At 51.9% G+C, this 22,928-nt stretch overlaps 5 protein-coding genes across 5 annotated transcripts; 3 read left to right on the forward strand and 2 right to left on the reverse strand.

Moving 5' to 3' along the window:
* Positions 1-13,084: 13,084 nt before the first annotated feature.
* On the reverse strand, positions 13,085-16,142 carry HXT1 (hexose transporter hxt1). The gene has a single exon (XM_024472028.1). The coding sequence runs from the start codon at positions 15,456-15,458 to the stop codon at positions 13,626-13,628; it is 1,833 nt and encodes a 610-aa protein (XP_024320472.1). The 5' UTR covers positions 15,459-16,142; the 3' UTR covers positions 13,085-13,625.
* Positions 16,143-16,926: 784 nt separating this feature from the next.
* On the forward strand, positions 16,927-17,595 carry VC83_08480 (uncharacterized protein; the record flags this gene model as incomplete). Its single annotated transcript, XM_024472029.1, has 4 exons — positions 16,927-17,061; positions 17,112-17,259; positions 17,304-17,524; positions 17,572-17,595. 4 exons carry the CDS (start codon positions 16,927-16,929, stop codon positions 17,593-17,595), a joined length of 528 nt encoding a protein of 175 aa, XP_024320423.1.
* Positions 17,596-20,024: 2,429 nt separating this feature from the next.
* On the forward strand, positions 20,025-21,239 carry VC83_08481 (uncharacterized protein; the record flags this gene model as incomplete). The annotated part of the gene is made up of 1 exon (XM_024472030.1): positions 20,025-21,239. The coding sequence occupies exon 1, from the start codon at positions 20,514-20,516 to the stop codon at positions 21,237-21,239; it is 726 nt and encodes a 241-aa protein (XP_024320422.1). The 5' UTR covers positions 20,025-20,513.
* Positions 21,240-21,286: 47 nt separating this feature from the next.
* VC83_08482 (uncharacterized protein) lies at positions 21,287-22,041 on the reverse strand (the record flags this gene model as incomplete). The annotated part of the gene is made up of 3 exons (XM_024472031.1): positions 21,287-21,430; positions 21,487-21,821; positions 21,996-22,041. The coding sequence occupies 3 exons, from the start codon at positions 22,039-22,041 to the stop codon at positions 21,287-21,289; spliced, it is 525 nt and encodes a 174-aa protein (XP_024320425.1).
* Positions 22,042-22,153: 112 nt separating this feature from the next.
* On the forward strand, positions 22,154-22,928 carry VC83_08483 (uncharacterized protein; the record flags this gene model as incomplete). The annotated part of the gene is made up of 1 exon (XM_024472032.1): positions 22,154-22,928. Exon 1 carries the CDS (start codon positions 22,620-22,622, stop codon positions 22,926-22,928), a length of 309 nt encoding a protein of 102 aa, XP_024320424.1. The 5' UTR covers positions 22,154-22,619.

Below are 22,928 nucleotides of genomic sequence, written 5' to 3' on the forward strand. Positions count from 1 at the left end.
GGATACCTTGGCTATACCGACACCATCCACTTACGCCACCTGAAATGGTCATGGCCTGTAATGAAGGGAGCAATGGTATTCGAAACCACTCTGAAGAACAAGCTACAGACCAATGCAACTTCCATATTGGAGGCTTCAATCGACGATGCTGATGCATATGAATTTGAGGCCAATATCGACACTCTTATTTCAGCTTTCGATGCTCGAACCGAAGAGGACAACGCAGATACGGAGAACACAACCCGAGCACTTACACTGCTATTTGCTGGGATTATACACCACGTTGCCAATGCCCTTGAAGATATGGACCTATTGACCCATGACGACCCTGAGCTAAAGGCGCAGTTTACCAATCTACGCGTTCATCAGTCAGGTGTGAAGGGGTTCTTTGTCTCAGCGTTCGACATGAAGGCAGTGCTTGCCCCTACACTTGGCCCGCTTGTTTTACATAGCGAGCATGCCATGGAGCGGTATTCAAGAGCTTATACGTGTATTCGCTACCTACTTTATCATACTACAACGTCGAAGTTTGCTACGATCAAAGGCAAACTTACAAAGGGCACCTATTTCGAATCTGGAAGTGTACTTCAAGACAGGCTCCCATCTTGGATGGGCAGTGATACTGTGGTTGAGATTCCTGGAGCGACTTCCATCATTGGTCTTATGAACCAAGACAAGCACATCCCACTCCAGGTTACCCTCCAGTTTGTCCATGAGGAGGGAACAGACGATAATGAGGATCTTCTGCATCATATGAATTCATACCTGAAGCGAAAGAAGATCCGATTGTTGAAGGACAGCATTGACTACAAGCATGAGATTCGAGACTTCGAGATCGCACCCCAGTGGCGTGATCACCTACGCCATGAGCTTCTGCTCCCGCGGCTCAGATGCGACTTCAGCACCCTTACCTTGGTCTCAACTACTCTTCCTGATACAGACTGCGGCCCTGTACATGTTCCAGAGGAGGGCTCATGGATCATCTACGACAATGACAATCCTGATGTTGTTATACCATGGACTGATGTGCTCGACATCCTTCAATCTGGTACCTGTTTCCGCATCGACTATTCCCTCAAAGTTGTTGATGCAGATGAGGATGGGCCGTATCCTTATGAGTTCGATGGGGGCCCTATCCAGGTTTGTAGCATCAACGAGAGCACAATAGCTACAGTCAATAACGCATCTACTGGAGAGACTACTACCGGAGAAGATTTTACAGCCGTTGTAGGCCCTTCGCCTCCACTCCCTCCCACTCAACATGACATAAAGGGGAAAGGCCCTGAGGTCCCAACAGGTCCACACACAGCGAAGATGATGCGCGATAAACCTGCACTATCATACTTGGAAGGGGTCCTTTCAGGATCAAACCATCACGGGATCCGTGGCATGGTAACTCCTACGAAATTGTTTGGGGATTGCAACTCTGCAGAATCGCAAGCATGGCACCTTGGTGTCGACGTATCAACCCCAGCTGGCATTGAGGCATTTATCCGAAAGGTTATCGGTACTCTACGTGTTGCTAATGTTGCGCCAAAGAAGGCCCTAAACTTGGCTGGCCTGCCTTCAATTGTTCAGCAAGAGATTCAGAGTGGAATGGCTGCTGCCACTTCTACAACTCTAAATGCAGACGTAAGCATCCAACTCTGTACATGTACAGAGACACCACTAACGCTAATTGCGATATAGCTTCCAGTAACAAGCGAGGATGCAACAAGTATGGAAGACTTTTATAAGATGCAAAAGCTCTTCACGGGGGATGAGTCCCAGACAGGCCCTCCTCTCGATGCCTGCCTTATAATCGCAGACGCTCATTTCGACACATGGCATGATAAGGAGCACACTCTTGCCAAATATGTTCTACGGTCACTCCCAACAGTACAAATCCGGCCTCTTGGCCACCAGGTTACCAGGTTCTTGTGGATGATCCTCAAAGCTTACGGTTATACACACGCTCCAACAAAGGAAGGGCAACTTCAAGCCGACGAACTTCAAACAGCTCGCACATATGGCGGGGTACTTGTCGATAATATGGGCTTGGGGAAAACCTACACCTCATGTTTGTATCTCGAGTGGGTCATCCAGTTCTTTACACCAGAGACGCCAGGTAATTACAGACTGCACTTGATATTGGCGGCAGCTGGGCCGGTGATAGAGCAATGGAGGCTCGACATAACAAAGAACTTCAAGGGAATCAACCTGATCCTTGCATACGGGGACTCGCCACCAGACGGAGCTTCCTCATTACGGTGGATTTCATCCAAGGCAATGCGAAGCCACCCCCATAGTCCGAAGAAGTTTCCGGCCGGTCTCCGTTTTATATTTGACCAAAACAACCGAATGGCTGCCAAGACAGTAATCCTTACATCTTATGACACGCTTGCCGCTCGAACACTTCAGAAACCGCGTCGACAGCCTGGCGATACTACCCAGTTTAAGCCGTCAGAATGGATTGGAAGATGGAAGGGTGTCTTTCACACCGTTATTATGGATGAAGGCCACAAAGTGCGAAATCCTCTAACTAACATCCATGTGGCAGTTGCAAGGTTGAACGCGCGGCATCATTGGTTTATTACTGGTACACCAATTCAGAATCAGAGCTCTGTAAGTCAGACCACTCCTGTACATGTACAGAGCTAGGCTAATTGATAAAAGGATATTCTTGGACCTCTCAACATTCTATGGCCTCAGATATCAAAGTCCCTCTCTTCGACAGAGGAGAGATCTACATGGGTAGATTCACTCAACGGCAATTACAAGGACTTCGAGCTCCTACTTCTGCCAGATGTACTGCACACGTCGTGGAAGAACCTCATCGCTACAGACCCTTATCGTGTCCGAACACTTATCAACAGTAAGGACAAGACAACTATAAACAAGTTGTACAGATGCTTGGAGCAATTGCTTCTCCTTCGTCGGTCAACTGCAACATCAATCCCTACGGACTGCCACGGAGGACGTTTGTCGCTGAAGAATCTGATGCCGCCGTACGAAATTACCACTGTCCAGCTCCGAATGAACTCAGCTGAAGCTGCTGAGTACCAGATGTTTCATCAGTCCTTTGTAAAGGATTACGAAGAAGGTCTTGCGCTGTGGACAGAACAGAAACAGAGCCGTATTGATCCATCGTCAGAGATCAAGAGCTTTCCTTGTGTGACTGGCCCATTGAGGAAGATGACAGTTAATGCAGTTTCGACTATGCTAAGTCGATTTCACGATGTAAGGATGCCTCCTTACTCGGGGTAGTTACGGCCGTCACGTGGCGTCATCGAGACTCGGGGCCGTTACGGGTCAGTCGCGACTGACAGCCTTAGGCACATAACGTAAGGAAGCCTTAGGCAAACAGGGAGCTAGCTGAGTCGGAGCGGTTTCGGGTATTTTAAGGGAACAGTCATACAGGGTTACACCTTCATCTTTTTTGTATCCTTCGTAGTAGACCTATAGGATTGCACCGACTCATATCCGACTCGCACTCCCATATGCCACTTCTCGTGATACGGTGCCCTGCGTCCTTACATTATACAAAAAAGATCACGCCTGCCGGGGACGGCCGTACTCAAAGAATATCCCACACTGGAACGACTCAGGAGAACTACCGTTACACCACCGACCGCGACTCGGAAACTGCGACGGAGCTGAGACCTGACGACTTCAAATAGCCGTGACCCCAGAGAACTCACGGACGACCAGTGGATCAGGGTTTGATCCTGCAGAGCAAGCTGGTAAAGTCGTCGACGCGTTGGCGCCGAATAGGATACGAGATCCTTAAGAACCCCCTCAAGCACAGAGGTAATTGTGAACAAGAGTGTTGATAGCTACGAGCTACCGGAAGTCAAACTCTTTCGTATCGACACCGATACACTCCCGAACCAATATGAGGAGAATGACCTCAAACATCCCCCAAGACAATGATGGTCAACCGTCACGTATGTCAACGAGACAAACCACCGCTGCAGCTACGACCGCTGCACCCACCGATGACATACCGGATCGAATGGCAAACCTCGAGATCCAGATGCAAGAGATCAAGGAAATGATAGCCAACCTAGCGGCAACCCAGACCAGAATACCGTCCACGCCACAGGTGGACACCGTCGAAGTTGAGGAGCGACGAACTTCCCCTATGCGAAACACCCCAGAGACAGTTCAGTTGCCGCCTCTTCGAAACACTCGTTCTCCATCGATTCCGAGGATGTATTCCGAAGACCCTCCGAATCGCTACAAGAAATCCACCATCTCTGAGAAGATTACGCCGCTCAGCGATGGGATAGAACATACCTTTATGCAATGGAGCGCGTCCATTCGGGACCGCCTCGTAGTCAATGAGGATCACTACCCTACCGACGTCTCGAGAAGAGCGTTGATATGGGGGACTACGACTGGCCTGGCAAAGAAATACCTCGAACCCCAATACCTATCCGCGACACATGGGTTTCGGAGTGCCGACGAGATGATGGACCTGTTGGGTTCATATTACCTCACTGGCAACGAAACGGAACAGGCCCGGAACCTCTTCGACGACCTCCAAATGGGAGAGAAAGGACATACCAACGAGACTTTCTCAGAGTTCAAAGCTCGCTTCCAAAGTGCAGCTATTACGGGACAGGTCACAGAGTCGGAATGGTTTCGGTACATGTGGAACAAGTTGACCCCTCAATTCCGTAGCCGCGTAGCGGTTATCAAAAGTCAATGGAAGGGAGACTACCACACTATGGTCCGAGAACTCACCGCCTTCGATCAGGAGCGATGCCGGAACAACGAGCTAAGCTTCCCGTCCAAGAGCGGCGAGTCGAGCTCCCGAGGACCCGCTCGTCTGAGCTCATCTAGGTTCACACCCGCTGAGCCCGGAAGAACCCAACCGCCGAGGCCTACAAGAAGCCCTCTGGTCTCCTTCCAGAGGACTCCTTTTACGCCCACGGCCCCCAAGCCGGACATTACAGGCCGCGTGCGGACCGCCGTGCCGGCTACGTCCGGGAACTGTTTCAAGTGCGGCAAGCCGGGCCATTTCCAAGACAAATGCCCGCTCAACCCCACCGTCAAGGAGATTGACCGCGAAGCCCCTGAGGACGAAGATAATTGGGAGGAAGCAGTCGCCCACCAGTCGGATGCGTCCCTGGAGGAAAACGACGAGGCCTAGGGAAAGGCTCCTTCCTAGGTCTACGCAAATGTGATCTGCAAGGACTGGATTTACGAGAGCTCTTGGGAGGCTCCCAATTTCTCGTTGATACAACCCTGAGTATGAACGGACTCGGGGTGCAAACGAAGTCACTCGCAGACACAGGAGCAAATGGCTACCTCGTCATTAATAAGCCTTTCGCGCAACGGTTGTCGAAAGCGCTTCAGAGCCCTATACGGAAACTGCCCTACTCTGTACCCATACGTGGATTTCAGCGAAATATCCAAAGCTACGTATCGGAGTATATTCGGTTACACTTGACAGTCGAAGGACGCCGAATATATAACTGCCCCTTTGTGCTCCTAAATCTCGGAGCGCAAGATGTGATAATTGGGAAGAAGCTTTTTAGCCGCTTCCGAATCCTACTCGACTCTGCAAAGAGCCGGCTAGTATGGCCAAAGGAGTACCCGCCTACTCCTAGCTGGAGCAAAGAGATCACCTTGCCCTACCACTCGCGTGAACTGTCTATACGTCACCCCGCCCATCAATCGGATGCGAACCGGCGGGACGATGCCATCGACCATGACGACAGACGACGTGAGGGCGGACGCTCGATACCAATGAAAGTGATAACGGCCCATCGTGACGCTATTATGATCACCCCACCGAGCTCGGTGCGAGACACTGGAACGACCCACCCGCACCCCAAAACCCCAAGGACACGAGCCTCGCCCGTGGAAACCTATAAAGACAGACCCTTAGGGCAAGTGGAGGCGAAACCTCCAAGAAACGGACCATCCGCATATGAGAGAAAGAATCATGGGAGGAGCGGAGTCTTCTCTCTTTCCCGACGCCAGACCCTGGTACGCAGCTTCACGCCGGTCCAAATTTGCGAGATTGGCGCAAACGCTTTCCACTATGAGATGATACGAAGCGACTCCGAGTTCTTTACGACAAGCATCTACGAGATCGACCAGATCATCCGAGAGAGGGAAGCGGCCGAGGACGAGGAAACGCTCTGCCTCATTCGGGACAAGCTTCCGCATATGCACCGCAACTATTCCGATGTCTTCTCGAAGTCGGAATCTGATCAGCTTCCCCCGCATCGCATATACGATCACAAGATACAACTAGAAGCCCCTTTACCAAATGCCTTTTCGCCACTATACCGACAAAGCACCGAAGAGCTTAAGGCGACTAAGCAATACCTATTAGAGAACCTCGAGAAGGGCTTTATAGTCAATAGCAATAGCCCGTTTGCCTCCCCTATACTGTTCGTGAAGAAGGCAGATGGCAAACTGAGATTTTGTATCGACTACCGGAAGTTGAACGGACTTACCCGTAATGACCCCTACCCTATCCCGCGTATCGACGAACTACTAGGACGGGTGTCGAAAGCAAAAATCTTCACGAAGCTAGACATTAGGCAAGCCTTCCATCGTATACGAATGGACCCCGACTCCGAGGAGTACACGACCTTCCGGACTCGGTATGGATCCTACAAATGCAAAGTGCTGCCGTTTGGCCTAACGAACGGCCCCGCAACCTATCAGAGGTATATGAACGACGTTCTTATGCAATACTTGGACGACTTCTGTACTGCCTACCTAGACGACATCCTAATCTACTCCGAGGACCCCGCGGAACACATGGACCACGTACATAAGGTCCTCCAACGGCTTCGAGAAGCAGGACTACAAGCCGACATTAAGAAATGCGAGTTCAACGTAACCCGGACAAAGTATTTAGGCTATATCCTGACTACTACCGGTGTCGAAGCGGATCCCGAGAAGATCGAACCCCTCCGGAATTGGATCCGGCCAACAACTGTCACAGGCGTGAAGTCTTACCTTGGATTCTGCGGCTTCTACCGCCAATTTATCAGAAATTTCGGGAAAATAGCCAAGCCTCTCACCACTATCACCAGCCCCTCAGAACCGTTCCTGTGGACTGACGAATGTGAGAACGCTTTTGAAGAAATGCGCCGACAGCTTTTAGCCGTGCAGGCGCTCCACCACTTCAACCCCGAATTGCCTACGAAGCTGGAAACAGACTCTTCTGATGGAGTCGTAGCCGGTGTCCTTTCTCAGGAACACCCCGACAAGCGATGGTATCCTGTAAGCTTCTACAGTCACGTCCTATCTGGGCATGAGATCAATTGGGAGATCCACGACAAGGAACTGTTCGCCATCGTCAAAGCGTTCGCAAAATGGAGGCCAGAATTAGCATCGGTACGCCACCGAATCGACGTCTATACAGATCACCGATCGCTGGAATACTTCATGTCGACGAAGGTTCTCACGGCGAAGCAGGTTCGGTGGATGGAGCTACTCTCCGACTTCAATTTCTCTATTGCGTATACTGCTGGCAAGAACAATCAGAAGGCAGATATACTGAGCCGAAGAGAGCAAGACCTGATTACGCAACAGAAGGTCAAACTCGACAGCCGTGCGAGGGTGCTGTTAGGCCCAGCCCGACTACACTCCCGAATCAGTGCCGAATTAGCACAAACGTACGTGGCCTCGATCAATGCGATGGACGCCCCGAACACCCAGGTCCCCTTTGACCTGATAGAAGCGCTCTGCGCGGATAATAGGAGGTCGTTCACCGACACTCGCGCGAAAGACCCCCTACCTAACGGGTTTACAATGAAGGACCAACTCTTGCTATACAAAGGTCGACTGTGCGTAAACCGGCACACCGAGTTATGTACGAAACTCATACGGGAAGCACACGATCAAGTATCAGTAGCCCACCCTAGTGGCAGGAAAACTTATCAGTTACTCGCCCCGAAGTATCATTGGGTCGGAATGGAAGCGGATTGCCTCCGATATGTGCGCAACTGCGTGACGTGCCGACTTTCTCACACTAGCGTGACGAAGCAGCAAGGCTTCTTACACCCCCTACCGGTACCCGAATACCCCATGCAACACCTAACGATGGACTTTAAGGAATTCCCAAAGGATAAACACGGATTCGACAGCATCCTTGTGTTCATGGACCGACTCGGTAAGGGTTCAGTGTCCATACCATGTCATAAGACCACCGATGCCCGCCAAATGGCGCAGCTATTCATCAAATGGATATATCGATTCGGACACACCCCGGAGTCGATCATTAGTGATCGCGGACCCCAATTCATATCAGCTTTCTGGCGAGAGTTCTGCCGAATCATAGGGGTCAAGATTAAGCTGTCGACAGCCTATCACAAGCAGACCGACGGGCAGACGGAAATCATGAATCGGTATATCGATCAGAGACTGAGGCCCTTCGTATCACATTACCAGGATAACTGGAGCGAGCTCATTCCCATCATGGATCGGGTGCAAATGACCCTTCCCCATGCCTCGATCGGAATGACCCCCTACCGACTCAAGTACGGAACTGATCCGCGCACCAGTTGGGACTGGGAAACCCCGAAAGCCACGACCCCTAGGGAAGTCATGAACCAGAAGGAAGCCAAAGCAGTAGCAAACCGCATGCACTCCGCATGGATTTACGCAAAGGAGAACATGGCCAAAGCACAAGAGGATATGTCTAAATACGCGAATCGACGCCGACGAGCCATTGACTGGGACGTAGGAGACAAGGTTTACCTATCGACCAAGAATCTGAAAAATCACCGCCCTAGCCGTAAGCTGGGGCAACAATGGGTCGGAGCCTATACGGTACTCGAACAAATCGGACACGCCTTCCGACTAGACCTACCGAAGGGTTCCCAAATACACGATGTCTTCTCTCCAGACGTACTCATCAAGGCTCCGAATAACCCGCTGCCCGGTCAAGCAGCGCCTGAGCCAAGCAGCAAAGTCGTAGACGGCCTAGAGGAGTGGGAGGTCGAAAAGATCCTCGCCGTAAGGATCCGGCGAAAACAACTTCAATACCAGGTATCCTGGGTCGGATACGATCCGGACCCGGAATGGTACCCCGCCTCAAACTTTAAGAACTCCCCCTACAAAATCCGGGAGTTCCACGCGGAGTACCCAAACCTGCCAGGACCGCCGCAGGACCTACCCGGCTGGATCACGGAATGGGAGACAGGCAAACCAAGCTACGATCACGAGAGGCACGGCAAAGCAGAGGAAAACAGCGTCGTTGCTACCTACGACACTAAACTAAACACCCTCTAAGCCAGGGCACCCTCAGAGCCGTAGCCCTTGCGGAAGCCACCCTTCCCAAACGTCTCACCGGCGTCGCAACAAGCGGCTACCACCATGAGAGACGAAGGGTCGAAGTGACCCCACGCGAAAGACCACGCCCGAGTTCCCTCCGACACAGGGCCTATCACCCAAGGTCGACGGTCACCCCCTCCTCCGCCACCTCCTCCGCCCCCCTCTTCCTCTTCTTCCCCCCACCACTGCCCACCTTCGCCGCCGCGGCGAGGACGTCGGGGATCCTCTCCACCAACTCCCCCACCGCATCCACTGCAGAAGCCACCCCATCAAGGGCAGCGATCTCCTTCTCCTGGTTCACCAGGATCAGGGCCGATTTCTGGCCCACGACGGCCACGGCCTGGCGGACCCGCTACGGTCGTCAGCGCGAGAACCAAAAACACACAAGGGAAACGGAAAACTTACCTCCAGGCCGTCCTCGACGGCGGCGCGGAGGGCGCAACTCTCCATATAGGCCGAAAGCTCGGCCGGGGAGCGGAACTTCGGCATATTGGCGGTGGCCAATGTGACCACACGCCCAATCTCCGCCGCAGCGGCCTTGATGGCGGCGGGGACGGGAGGGGTTGCTGCCTCGGCAGCCAGGAGCTTCTGGTACTCCGGGCCAGCAAACCAGGAGATCTATCTCCAGAGGTCAGCGACGGGCAGACAGACAAACCACAAAACCGAAAACCAAACGAGAACCCACCGGAACACACGTTGCGTGTTGGGCCACGCAGCGCTCACACTTGGAGCTTTCCAAGCTCCACACACACGAGACGGCGGGATCTCCATCCTTCTTGCGCCCTTTGGCACGCACGCAGCGCATACACTGCTGGCGGAAAGCCACAGTGAGGGCGCCGGGAGGAGGGGGAACCGGCATCTTCAAATTGGAAATCTGCGATTTCCCGTCAGCCCAACCCAAGTTATCACCACCGCGCCAGCGCGGTTCCATCACCTACCAAATCGTTCGTTGTGTTTTTGTATCTAAAAACAACCTGTTAGCATCCAGCTGTACCATCGGAAGGGCCACTTACCTGTCTCGGGAGGGGGTCAGCGTCGTTGTTGTGAAGAAAACAACAAGTTGTGGGCGAAGCTCGAATTCATATTCTGGCTTATAACAAAGCCGTCCGAATCGGGTTAGCGCGAAATTTCCCCCTTACATCGAAATTCTATGTCGACACATACCGCGCGGACCCTATTCGATACCAATACGGACCCTCGCAACACTAATCGCCACGTACACAACAAGGACGCGACTTTGCGCAAACGGATTCAGACCACTTCTAGTGCCTATACGGCCGCCTACCATCAGCCTTCTGGACAAACAAAGGGCATTCTAGTCTTGGCGCCCGCACCTCACCCACCAACCCAAACAAGGGCTCGTCGCGGCAGCTACTCGGCTTGCGTGCTTTGAGGACAAAGCACCTTCTCAAGGCGGGGGGTAGTGTAAGGATGCCTCCTTACTCGGGGTAGTTACGGCCGTCACGTGGCGTCATCGAGACTCGGGGCCGTTACGGGTCAGTCGCGACTGACAGCCTTAGGCACATAACGTAAGGAAGCCTTAGGCAAACAGGGAGCTAGCTGAGTCGGAGCGGTTTCGGGTATTTTAAGGGAACAGTCATACAGGGTTACACCTTCATCTTTTTTGTATCCTTCGTAGTAGACCTATAGGATTGCACCGACTCATATCCGACTCGCACTCCCATATGCCACTTCTCGTGATACGGTGCCCTGCGTCCTTACACACGACACCCTGGAGAATACAACGGTACGAAAGAAGCGACTCGATGATACAGTGGCAACCATCAATATACTTCGTACACAGGGCTTTACAGGTTTACAACTGGCGCACGCTACTCTGCGAGCTGGCGATCGGTTAATCAAGGACGCTACTGACCTTCTTCGCCACCTTACCTTTGGTAGTCCGAAGCTGCGCTGGATTTTGAAGGATGTGACAGATCATTGTCTCAAACAGAAACCAGACGGAGGACGGAGCAAACTGTTGTGTTCTGAGGACATCCCAGTGTCAGCATGGTTTATCGAGACAGTTCTGAAGTCAGTATACATTCGGGCAGAGGTTCTGCATGCTGGCCTTACCGATGCCCAGCGCATTGCGCTTATTCAGGAGTTCAACAACCCCCACTCCAACCTTACGGTCTTGATTATGATGTACCAGGTCTCCTCGCAAGGCGCTAACCTGGATGGAGCATGTCATCGTGTGTGCTCGATTACCACAGCTATCAACCTGCCATCAGAGTTGCAGGTACACTATCGACCTATCAGAGTAAGTGCCCCCCTCTTACCTGGAACATGTACAGAGAAGAGGTCTAATCGTTATATAGGTGTCTCAAAATAAAAGGTTACAATTGTGAGGCTCTCGGTTGTGAATTCTCATGATGCCTGGCGCGAAACCAAACAGATCGACAAGAGCATTATAGATGTATTGACCAAGCTCCAATCACCTATGTCATTCCAGGCTATTGCAGACGCATTGATTAGCAGTCGGGATGAAGTGTTGGCTGCACACAATTCCAAAGAGGGCCGAAAGGCGTTGTGTGGCCGAAAGATCCTACCATTGAAGCTTCGCGCTTGGGTTTCTATTCCTAAGGATCCTAATTTGGTTTCACCAGAAGAGGAAGCCTTGCCAGCGGGTCGGAACATGCGAAAGCGGAAGCGTGTCCTACAAGAGCTTGAGAATACCGATGATGAAGTTGACGACCTATCTCATCAACTTGAATCTGCTGATCCAACCTATTCTCCTGCGAAATACGACACTGATAACGATTCCAACCACAGTAATGCGGTCTCTGACAACAGCGACGAGGGGGAGGGTATTACACCAGACGAATACATTTCGGACTTCAGGAAGGCCTGGGTAAAGTTGTCGCCAGAGGATAAAGCCCTTTATGATCAAGACGAACTTGACTTCCTTGTTCTCCTAAGCATGGATCCAGATCATCTATATACGGGTCAAGAGATTCAAGAGTCTCTTGACTCCGCCATCACTGAACGAGGCCTGCGACTCGTTATTGCCCACCGTTCTGGACAAACTAGGACTGGCATGAAGGTGTCACCCCACATCAAGTACAATGCTCTACTCAATCGCAACGAAGAGGATGACGGGCCGTTTTCTGCCCCAGTGTACTGCACTGCTACCGACAAGGATCGGAGTGCTGCACTCCGTCGGTTTGTAAGGGGCGAAGCTGCTACAGCAACTCCTATTACAGCGTTGGTAGAGGAGGTTGCTGCTGCAACCATTGGTGACCCTGCAGCCAGCTCTGAACATGTACAAGAGCTTGCTCTACCAGAACTGATTCTTCCGTTGGACCCTCCGGTTGTCCATACCGAAGGAAAAGTCAGTGGGGATACCACGGATATTGATACCCATCTTTCCTCTAACAGCCCTTTGAGCGCTTGCCAAACCCCTTCAGGGTCAGGATAAAGCAAACAGCAGCAGAGTACTATTGTTGTTTGGTATATGGCCATTAGTGGAGGATCAAACGGTTACGTCTGGAATTACTTCCGACAGTGTATATTAGAATACAGTAAATAGAGAAAATGGATCCGATTCTCTCCTAGAACCTCCCGAAACTGCTTCCACTGTAAACTCTATATTGTAATGATATTATAACCCTGTATTATAGCCCTAACATATGCTCATACACGCTTCTGACTATGACGAAACTATTGTGTTACAATGTCAGATCTATTTTGTTATTATATCCCCAAGTATACTGTAATTTGATTCGCTCATATATACCATTTGGTATATATGAGCTTATCTAAGATACCAATAATAGTGCTGGAATAGCTCATTGTGGAGAGGTTGTGTGGGGCAACTAGTCCTGGAATTGTGCAGGCTCTATCACTCGGCCCACATATGCCCCATACAAGATTTACTCAGCATCCTATTGGACTCTGCTAGCAGGGTCAAAAAAAAACGGCCTCCGCCGGTAAGGTATACATGTACGTTATGTACCTTTACATACAAATTACTATGTAGAGGTACTTACAGTCGCAATTGTGACGAGCCGCGTATTGAGCGAAGCGAAAAGTTTGGTCACGACGATTATCTAAAAGGTAGAAAAAAAGCTAAAATGTCCTGTACCCAAAAAAACTCCAGCCCAGGATATCAAACAAAACTATGCAGCCCAATCCTAGTAAAAGTTACAACAATGATGCTACAAACCATGAGTACATGTGGCGCGGTCGTTGGAGCAAGAGGTGGCCACCCGTCGCACCAGTCGCCGCTTATATGTCGCATTGATACATCGTAGTAATACAACATCTATCTCATGGAGTCTTTATGTCTATTCTTCCTTTGTATACGCCCATTTATCGCGTGACACGTATCGCATCTATTGCTGAAGATGCGCCGGCAGCTCATTAGCTGGCAGAGGATGTTGGGGCAGCGAATCGTCGCCACCAAGCTTCTCCCACAGGACGCCCTCGACCTGCTGCGCATTCGCCTCCTCGTCGCGGTTGCGCTTCTCGACCTTGCGTCCGCCGCGCGCCAGGTGCATGTTATCGCTTCCGGCGAGCTCGCGCTCGATCATCTCGCTCGTCCACTTGCTCGACTTGAGCGGCGGCACGTGGATGAGGTACATGGTGTCGACCTCCTCGATGGTGCGAGTCGCCGACTCGACGAGGAAGAAGTACACGATGGCGACACCGACCAGGTTGCATCCGGCAAACACGTAGCCGTAGCTGAAGTCGATGGCGCCAGTGATGAAAGGAGAGAAGAAACCGAGGAGGAAGTTCCAGATCCAGTTGGAGGCGGTGGCGAGGGCCATCGCGTTCGCACGGTAACGGTATGGGAACATCTCGGAGTTGACGGCCCAGATCATGGGTCCCCAGGTCGACGCGAAACCGCAGATGAACAGACACGCGAAGACGATGAGGACGGTACCATAGGTCTTGGCGTCGTTGCTGCCCTCAATTGCTGGCTGGAACTTGAAGTGTCCGATGGAGGCGAAAATCATGAAGCACATGAACATCCACAAGCCACCGGTGATAAGACACTTGCGGCGTCCGAAGTGCTCAACGAAGTAGAGACCGAAGAATGTAGCGCCAACGTTGACGCCACCCAGGATCATGGCCGTGACAAAAGAGTTCTGAAGTCCGACACCAGCGAAGATCGTGGTGCCGTAGTAGAAGAAGTAGTTGGCACCGGTCAGTTGCTGGAACATCTGTAGGGCCATGGCGAGCATGGTACGGTAGCCCATACGTGGACCAGTAAACACCTCGTACCAGGCGTGCGATCCTTGAGATGCGCGGATGTTGGCGTTGATCTCGGCAGTCTCGACGGCGATGGCGCGATGGTTGACGGGAACGCCGTAGAACTTCTGCATCGTGTTGAAAGCGCGCGTGTTGAAACCCTTGCGGATATCATAACGGGGCGACTCGGGAAGCATGAGCATGCCGATGCAGAGGATGAGTGCCCAGAGGTAGCCAATGGCCATTGGAATTCTGTAGGAGCCGGTATCCGTGCGCGATTCGGTGCCGAAATTTATACAGTTGGATGTGAAGATTCCGATGGTGATGAACAATTGGTAGGAACACACGACGGCTCCACGAACCTGCTTTGGAGTCGACTCCGACATGTATAGTGGGACGAGAACGGAGAGGGAACCGACACCAAGACCAGCGACCCATCTGCCCATCGCTACACCAACCCATTGTCCATCGCCAACAGCAATCTGGATAGTAACGCCAACGGCGAAGATAAGACACCACCAAGGAATCGAGCCTCGGCGTCCAATTCTATCCGCGAGCGGTGCAGCAAGCAAGGCTCCAATGGCAGTCCCGATACTGAGAAGGGCGACAATGAGACCCGATCGTACATTCGAGAAAAAGAGCTTCCCGTCTGCGTTCGTCTCTCCAAAGCGTTCCAAGAAGACTTGCATCTCCAGGAATCCAGAGATTTGTCCTGTATCGTAACCGAAGATGAAACCACCCATGGCAGCAATGACAGCCATCACCGCGGTCCTGAAGGTTACGCGTGGTACCTTCCCATCGTCGAGGTTCGGGTTGTTCATGATGGTCTCGGTATCGTCTGTGTTTTGATCGAAATTGATATTGGCGATTCCGCCCTCCTGCTCTTTGATACCGAGATCTGAGGAAGGGCTCCCGGACGTGTCGAGTCCATTGCCCGACGCCTTATAGCCCTTCACTTTGTCGAGGAGTCCCATGATGGTGGGGTTTCGACAAGTTTGTTTCGTTACAATAAAATTGAATAAAAATTATTTAGGAAGGAGAATGTGAGGTCTAAGAGGGGGGATAAGAAGTCATGGGAGAGTGGAACGAGACAGATTTTCTTTTTAAATGGATGGCGGATGGGGCGGATTCGAGTCGAGTGGGGGATATCAGAAAAAGTGAGAACTCCGTGGTATGACATCATGGTAGACCCAAAACCTCCCTTGGCTCGGCGTGGATGTGCAACGCGACAACCCATTGGGTCGGCAAACCGCTTAGTCAGCCGAACCTGCTTTTGTACTGTGTCGGTGTCGGAACGGAGTGGCACGGGGTGCATTTGCGGCTGTGGAAACTTCCACATAACCTGTACTTTGGAGATACGACGTCAGTGGTCGTCGCGGCAGAGGCTGAAAGCATCATGACATGATGAACCAGAGGGGTTGGACCTGGGGACGCGCGGGGGATGAAGATGGGGTGAGGAGAAGTTGGAGATTCATGGAGATGGAGGCGAAATGACTTTTGGGAGATTCGGCGAGTTGAGTTGGAGAAGCAGTTGAGAAGGAGATGGGGATAGGCGGCAGACCCATAGGCAACGCGCAATCACGTGAAACTTGCATTTATCCTGAAATCTCCTCGCAGGAGTTCACGTCTTAATCATCTCAAAATGCATAATCGTGACGAATCCCATTGATGTTTCGGGATTCGGTGATATGCATGTGATAGTTCTATGTATCCTATTCGCCTCCTGCTCCACAAATATATAATCACGTGACTGTACAATTATCCAGAGTCTCCCAGATCCCCACCGAACCCCCACCCCACCCCACCGAACCCCACCGAACCCCCACCGAACCCCCACTCCCCTTTCTGTTCTCACGTGTTCTGCTAACCTCATCTCCACTTTCGTCTCCACAGTCCCTTCTCCAATACCGGCAGGAATACGTACCCCATATCACGTGATAACTCTAACCATATAAAGTCGAAAACTCATCGTTATCATCCTCTATATTCTCCCTATCATCCTCATAAATCTCCTAAATTTCTCTATATTTCTACCGACACCAGTGCCTCCCGCCAGCGCAAATGGGATCGCCAACGGGGAGAAGGCGGGAGGCGGCGACACGAGGACCGTGATAATCGTGCATGGCCCGGGACAGGAAGGCATTGTGTCCGTGGGGACGATTTACACAGTTGGTTTCTGCGCCGGGGAAAGCGCGCCTGGCGCTGCGGGACTGTGGCAGGGGAGCGAGGCGTTCACGGGGGTGGAGAGCGTGCAGAGGGATAGTATGGTTTTTCTTTTGCCGCCCTGCTTTGGTGGATGGCTTGTTGTGTGGTGTTGTTGATGTGTGGGTATGTTGGTGTGCGGGGAGGAGTGGTTCTGTTGTCGTGGGTTTGCTTGCTGTGAGGGCGGGGTTGGGTGAGTGAGGGCTGGCTGGGAAGGGTGTTCTGTGTTTCGATGTTAGGATGGTGAGTGAAGCGCGCGCGGAAGTCAACATCAACGAGCCGAGCATCGAGACGCTGCAGGCGCTGCTGCTGCTGTCGCTATCCTTTATCGCCTTGGGGAGCGAGAAGAAGGCGTATATGCTTTTAGGTGAGTCGGTCCGGATGTCTTGGCGTGGTGGTGGTTGCTAATGTGTGTGTGTTACTAGGATCTGGAATCGGAATGGCCGTGGCTCTCGAAAAGAATTCGCCTTCTACGGGCGCGTTTTGGTGACCATGAGGGTAGACGGAGGATTAATGCGCTGTCGGGGATCATCGATGGCCGCTTCGACCCGCAGACGCGAATCGGTCCATTAGGTAACATGACCAGAACAGACGCCGCCGCAGACTTCGCTCGCCAGATGATAATTCCAACCTCGGATCCGCCTCGCGGCAAGACAGGAGTAACCTCCAATACCACGCCGGCAGCGGCAAGACATCACAAGGCGGCACGGGCCTGCTCTTCGACATCGTGAGGATCCTGGGTAACACATCGCTCTACCTCGCCGCCGGCGGCGTCAAGGGCGACAGCCACTTCCCCTGCCACAGCCTGTCGAACCTCTCCAAGATCCGACAGGCGGCGGTATGCGTTTGGCTTATCTGCTGGTACTGCCTTTAACGATCTTAAAGCAGCTTGAACAGCAAGGTTTATAATGTGCCCAATACATCTGACATCGCCTTCTTTTGTTGTATATGCCCATGGTTGCTGTAATGTAGTTTCGTTCTTGCATGCTAAGTTCTCATATTCTGAGAGCATGGTAGTGTTTGCAGAAGCATTATCACGAGTGATAGTAAAAACTGCAGGAGTAATACCATAGTCGTCTGTAACAGCTATTAACTGCCCTGCAAGATATTCACCAGAATGGATTGGCTCTTGAAGCTCAATAACATCTAAGACTGTACATCGTAACTGCCACTTATCAGAGATCCAATGTGCTGTTACTGCAGCGTATTCAGAATAGTTGCGTGCAGACCAAGTATCAGGTGTTAAAGATATCCGTCCACCTTGTGCAGTATGCTGCTGTAATTCAAGTTGTAACCTTGCTTTATGAATGCAAAATATCCGTTGCAAGTCTCTTGCAATTGTCGTCCGTCCAATTACAAGTGTTGTTGGATTTAAATGGCTAACAAGCTGCCGGAAGGATAGACTCTCAGATGTACGCAATGGTAGGTTATTAGACACAATAAATGAGAGTAGAAGCTCTCTAAATTTTGACGAATTTGGTACTTTGCGAGGCTGGAAGAATGTAGCTGTAGTTGAAGAAGAAGGCTGTGTATCTCCATCTTGAACATGCTTTTTCTTATATTGTGCATGTATTGCTGGATGTTGTGTCTTTAAATGCTTCCAAAGATTACTCGTTGTCTGCATCTTTGTAGGTTGTGACGGTGTATATGTGCAATGTGGCTGCAAGCACTTAAATGATATTCTTAAAGGCGCATTATCAAGAATAGTACGAGAGTATAGACCCTTTGCAAAGAGGATTGAGTCAGAATCTGGTAACAGTTGGTCTTGAGGCCGTACAGGCATGCGTACAAGTGGTAGGGGCAAGAGTGGATCTTGAGAGGCATTCTTATATTTGCTCGGGTCGTCTAGGGGCGGCGGTGATAGCGAAGACTCGCTCATCTTGACGATGGTAAGTATCACAATAATATTCAAGTCATTGAAAGCTTCACTTTGCCTATGCTATAATTCTGTCTACGTCCTTACCCCGCTCTCTTGGCTGTCTCAACTACTCGAGTAGTACTCGAGTAGTTCAGATTTCTTCGAGTCGAGTACTACTCGAGTAATTCCTCGAGTACTACTCGCAACGAGTAGTACTCGGGCAACACTGACATTGTCACAAAGAAAAGGAAAAGACTATTGCCTTCAACAATTAGATATTTACTATGTCTACGGGATTGGGGGATAATTGTCGACGAAGAAGATATAGGTTAGGCATAGTTAAATATTTCCCATAGTTTTCAATATTCTATACACTCTATTTAAGCCTTAGGTTCGAGTCATGATTCGGCGAATACCTCAAAAATATGAATGAATCACCGAATCGCCGAATCGTATTCGGAGGTGGTTCGCCGCACACTGATCCCCCCCGGCCCCAAAAAAAGGCAAACAAGGTCACCACATAGGAAAATATGGCAATAACAAATCCAATCCGAAATGAAACGCGCGTTCCTGACTACACCTACCCCCTCCATAATCTCTACCAATCCCTCACTTCGTGCGTTCTGTCTTGGTTTCTTCATATCCCTCCTTTCTCAAGCTGCCTCCCCCATCTCAACGTCACATATATGGCACTGCAGTTGCACCGCCCCCTCGGGGAAATGTCCTGTCTAAAGTAGCGGGGTAAAATGCACTAACTACCGGACCGTTTGTGGGGTAAACCAGCATCTCTCTCTGTCCATCTATCTGCCTACCAAACCTCGTGGCTGGCTGGCTAAATAGCTCACCACTGTAGTACCGCATCTGCTGCGGGTGGGTAAATGCTGGAAATACTGGAAATACTGGTGAGGCGCTGGGTAAAAGGAGGATTGGATGGGTGTCAGGTTGGGTAAAGGAGGAGTGGCGCTGGGTAAACGCATTCTTGTCTGGGGGAGGGGGAGGGGAGGGGGATGTGTCCTTCTTTGTACATTCCCACTCCCATTTCCATTTCTAATCCCATTTCCAATCCCATTTCTACCCCCACCTCAGCTCAGATAATGACATTAGTCCGTAGGTCACATCAGCTCACGGAAACAGAGAATAGAGAGGATTTGTATAACAGGTAGTGTACCCTTATACACCTGATTCATTCGCGTTAATATCAGTTCGGAATTAGATACTCCCCCCCCAACCACCCAGTATGTCATATCGTATATCCCCCCCTCCCCCCCCCTGCCCCAGAAAAAAAATACCCCCAGAACCACCCAGTATGTCATATCGTATATACACCCCCCCCTCCCCCCCCTGCCCCAGAAAAAAAATACCCCCAGAACCCGAAAATAAACGGTTGAAACACCACCCCCCCTCCCACCATATTGACAATCCCATCGTACCCCTGCCCATCAATAGGGGTGGGATGGGGTATTTTTATCAACACCCCATCCCACCCCCCCCTTCCCTCTCCGGCTCATATCCCATCGCCCGAACTCTCGCCTACACACTCCCCCGAACCACACAACCAAAGATATGAACATGAACACCGCACCACACCCCGCAGGCGAGCACACACCGAGCTACACACACAGTTAGACGCCACGTCGCCTCTCGATTTGGCGGGATCAGGTCCTCCTTGCTCTTTCCAGTAAATAAGGTTTCTCCGCATTGTGTAGCTTCGTATCGGCTCGCAATCGCATCCCCGCGCGTCTCAGCCCTGCGCTCATCTCGTAACGGTAGATCAGGAGGATGAGGAAGATCCCCGCTCCGCTCCGCTCCCGCGTGCCTGGTGCGTTCCCCGGTCCAAGAACGAGACTACCGGTAATGCCGGTGGCAAGGCCAAGTTTGGTTTGTCGATCGATTGAAAATCCTGCTTTCCTTTCCTCTCATCTCCATCCCTTCCCTCTCGCTCAAGTAGATTCCTCAACCACACTACCCCATGCCCCCCCCTCCACCCCCCCAAGAAAGAAATTCAACTCGCTCGGCCCGCCCCCACTATACTCATTCTCAGCCAACTGCTCCAGCAGCGTCAAAAACGGATCCTTCTACCCATCCCCCTGTCCTCCCACCCCCCGTCCTCCCCCATTCCCAAGCGCGCCCGCTACACCGCATCCACTCCCCGGTGAGGGCGTTTCCGCGTAGAGATCGGTGCCGGGGGGTGCGGTGGAGAGGGGGTAGAGCCCTCCACCCCGCTGAACTGCGCGGCATTGCCATTGCCGTTGCCGTTACCATTCCTCAGATGCTCGGGGTAACCGTTGCCGGCGCCGAGGGACATGGACGTCCTCGAGTGTCGCGGGGCGGATGTGCCCCGTTGCTGGTGATAGGGAAGGAAGAGGAGTTGAAGAAATCGAGGTGTGGTAAGGTATCTGTTGTTGCTGAAGTCGGGTTGTTGCCGTTTGTGGAGGAGTCGTGGAGGCGCGTAGGAAGCTCATTCCCCTCCCCCGCGTCTTTCTTCCTCTTCCCCGTCGCCGTCGTCGCAGTAGTTGGATACGCCGCTATCCCATCCGGGAAATGCGACGACGCCGCGGGCATCGCATGCAAATTATGCGCGCGATACTCCTCATCCGCCGCCGGATGCCTCAACGACACCTCCGCCAACGAGGCATGCGCGCCATCAAACGACGCCCCAGGTGCCGCATACCGATCAAAGAAATCCTCCAGATGAAAGACCGGCGAATACCTCATCGGCGACGCAGCGGGGTTCTTCAGCAGCTACGCATGCCGCGCGTACAGCGCCTGCAGCGTGTCGCGCTGGTGCTGGACGAGGGCCCAGGTGTACCGCAGTTCGGAGAGCTGGTGCATGGAGCGCGAGAGCAGGTCGGGGGAGGAGGAGAAGACTTCGTCGGAGTGCGAGGTCTTGTAGTGCGAGCCGTGACGTGGACCGTGCCGGCGCTGCAGACGCAGTAGCCTACGAAGGCGGGCCATTCGGTGGAGCCGGCTTGGCGGCCGAGTTCGACGAGCTCGGCGATGGCGTTGGCGTGGAGAAAGCAGAGGTTGGTGGCTTCGATCTGCCAGCTCTGGTGTTGTCCCGTCCCCGCCAGCTCAGCGAGGTCAATGGGCAGGAAAGGGCGGTAGATGAGCACGTGGATGAGGTGGTATATGAGTTCCGCGAGGATCAAGATCGTGCTATCGGGTTGGTGGAATAGTGGAGTGGTGGAGGCGAGATGTCTGCGGTCCCCGAGGCCCAGATATTGAGGTGAGTATGGAGCTGCCCGAGTTCCATCACTACCAGAAAATGAGTCAGTAGCTGTTCTTAGCAAACTTCGGCGTCATATATATGTGTTTCACAACCGACGACAATGGAAGGATGCCTTAAAAAAGCAATGTGAAGCTGCAAATATTGAGTTTAAGCAGCTTAGCCTCGATATGCCAGTATGATGGAGCTCAACATATTATATGCTTCATTTAGCGTTAAGATTACAAGGTCCAATAACAGCTCTCTGTAAGGATGCCTTCTCATCTCTCATTCTAGGGAGTAGACTCTGGGTAGCTGCGGGGTCACGTGTGATCATTTGGGTGGGCTAACTGAGTCGGATGGGTTTCGGGTACTTGAGACAATCGACTCACGGGGTTCCCCCATCATCTTTTTTGTATCCTTCGTAGTAGACCTATAGGATAGCATCCGTTTAGCCTCCGACTTGCACTCTCATATGCTATTACTGTGAGCTGGGTGCCCTGTGTCCTTACATTATACAAAAAAGATCACGCCTGCCGGGGACGGCCGTACTTAAATAATATCCCACACCGGAACGACTCAGGAGAACTACCGTTACACCATCGACTGCGACTCAGTGACGTTTTGGAGGAGAGACCTGACGACTTCAAATAGCCGTGATTCCAGAGATCTCACGGACAGCCAGTGGATCAGGGTTTGATTCTTCAGAACAAGCTGGTAAAGTCGCTGACGCGTTGGCGACAAATAGGATACGAGATCCTTAAGAACCCCCTCATAGCATAGAGGAAATTGTGGACAAGAGCGTTGATAGCTACGAGCTACCGGAAGTCAAGCTCTTTCGTATCGGTACCGATACACACCCGAGGCAGTATGTCGAAAAAGCCGACATCAAACATACCCCAAGACAATGATGGTCAACTGCCCAGAATGACTACCAGACAATCCACCGCTGCAGCTATGACCGCTGTGCCATCCGAAGACATCCCGAGTCGAATGGCCCACCTCGAAGCACAGGCACAGATACAGGAGGTCAAGGATCTACTAGTTATCCTGTCGGCATCCCAGACCAGAATCCCGTCCACACTGTTACGATATCAAGTGCACCTTGCAGCTCGAGTGGGGGTTCAGGGGTGTGGGGAGCTTTCCGGGGTTGGAGCAAAGTTTTCAGTTGTGGAGTGA

Source organism: Pseudogymnoascus destructans, assembly GCF_001641265.1.
Source record: "Pseudogymnoascus destructans isolate 20631-21 unplaced genomic scaffold scaffold_26, whole genome shotgun sequence".
Classification (NCBI taxonomy): Eukaryota; Fungi; Ascomycota; class Leotiomycetes; order Thelebolales; family Thelebolaceae; genus Pseudogymnoascus; species Pseudogymnoascus destructans.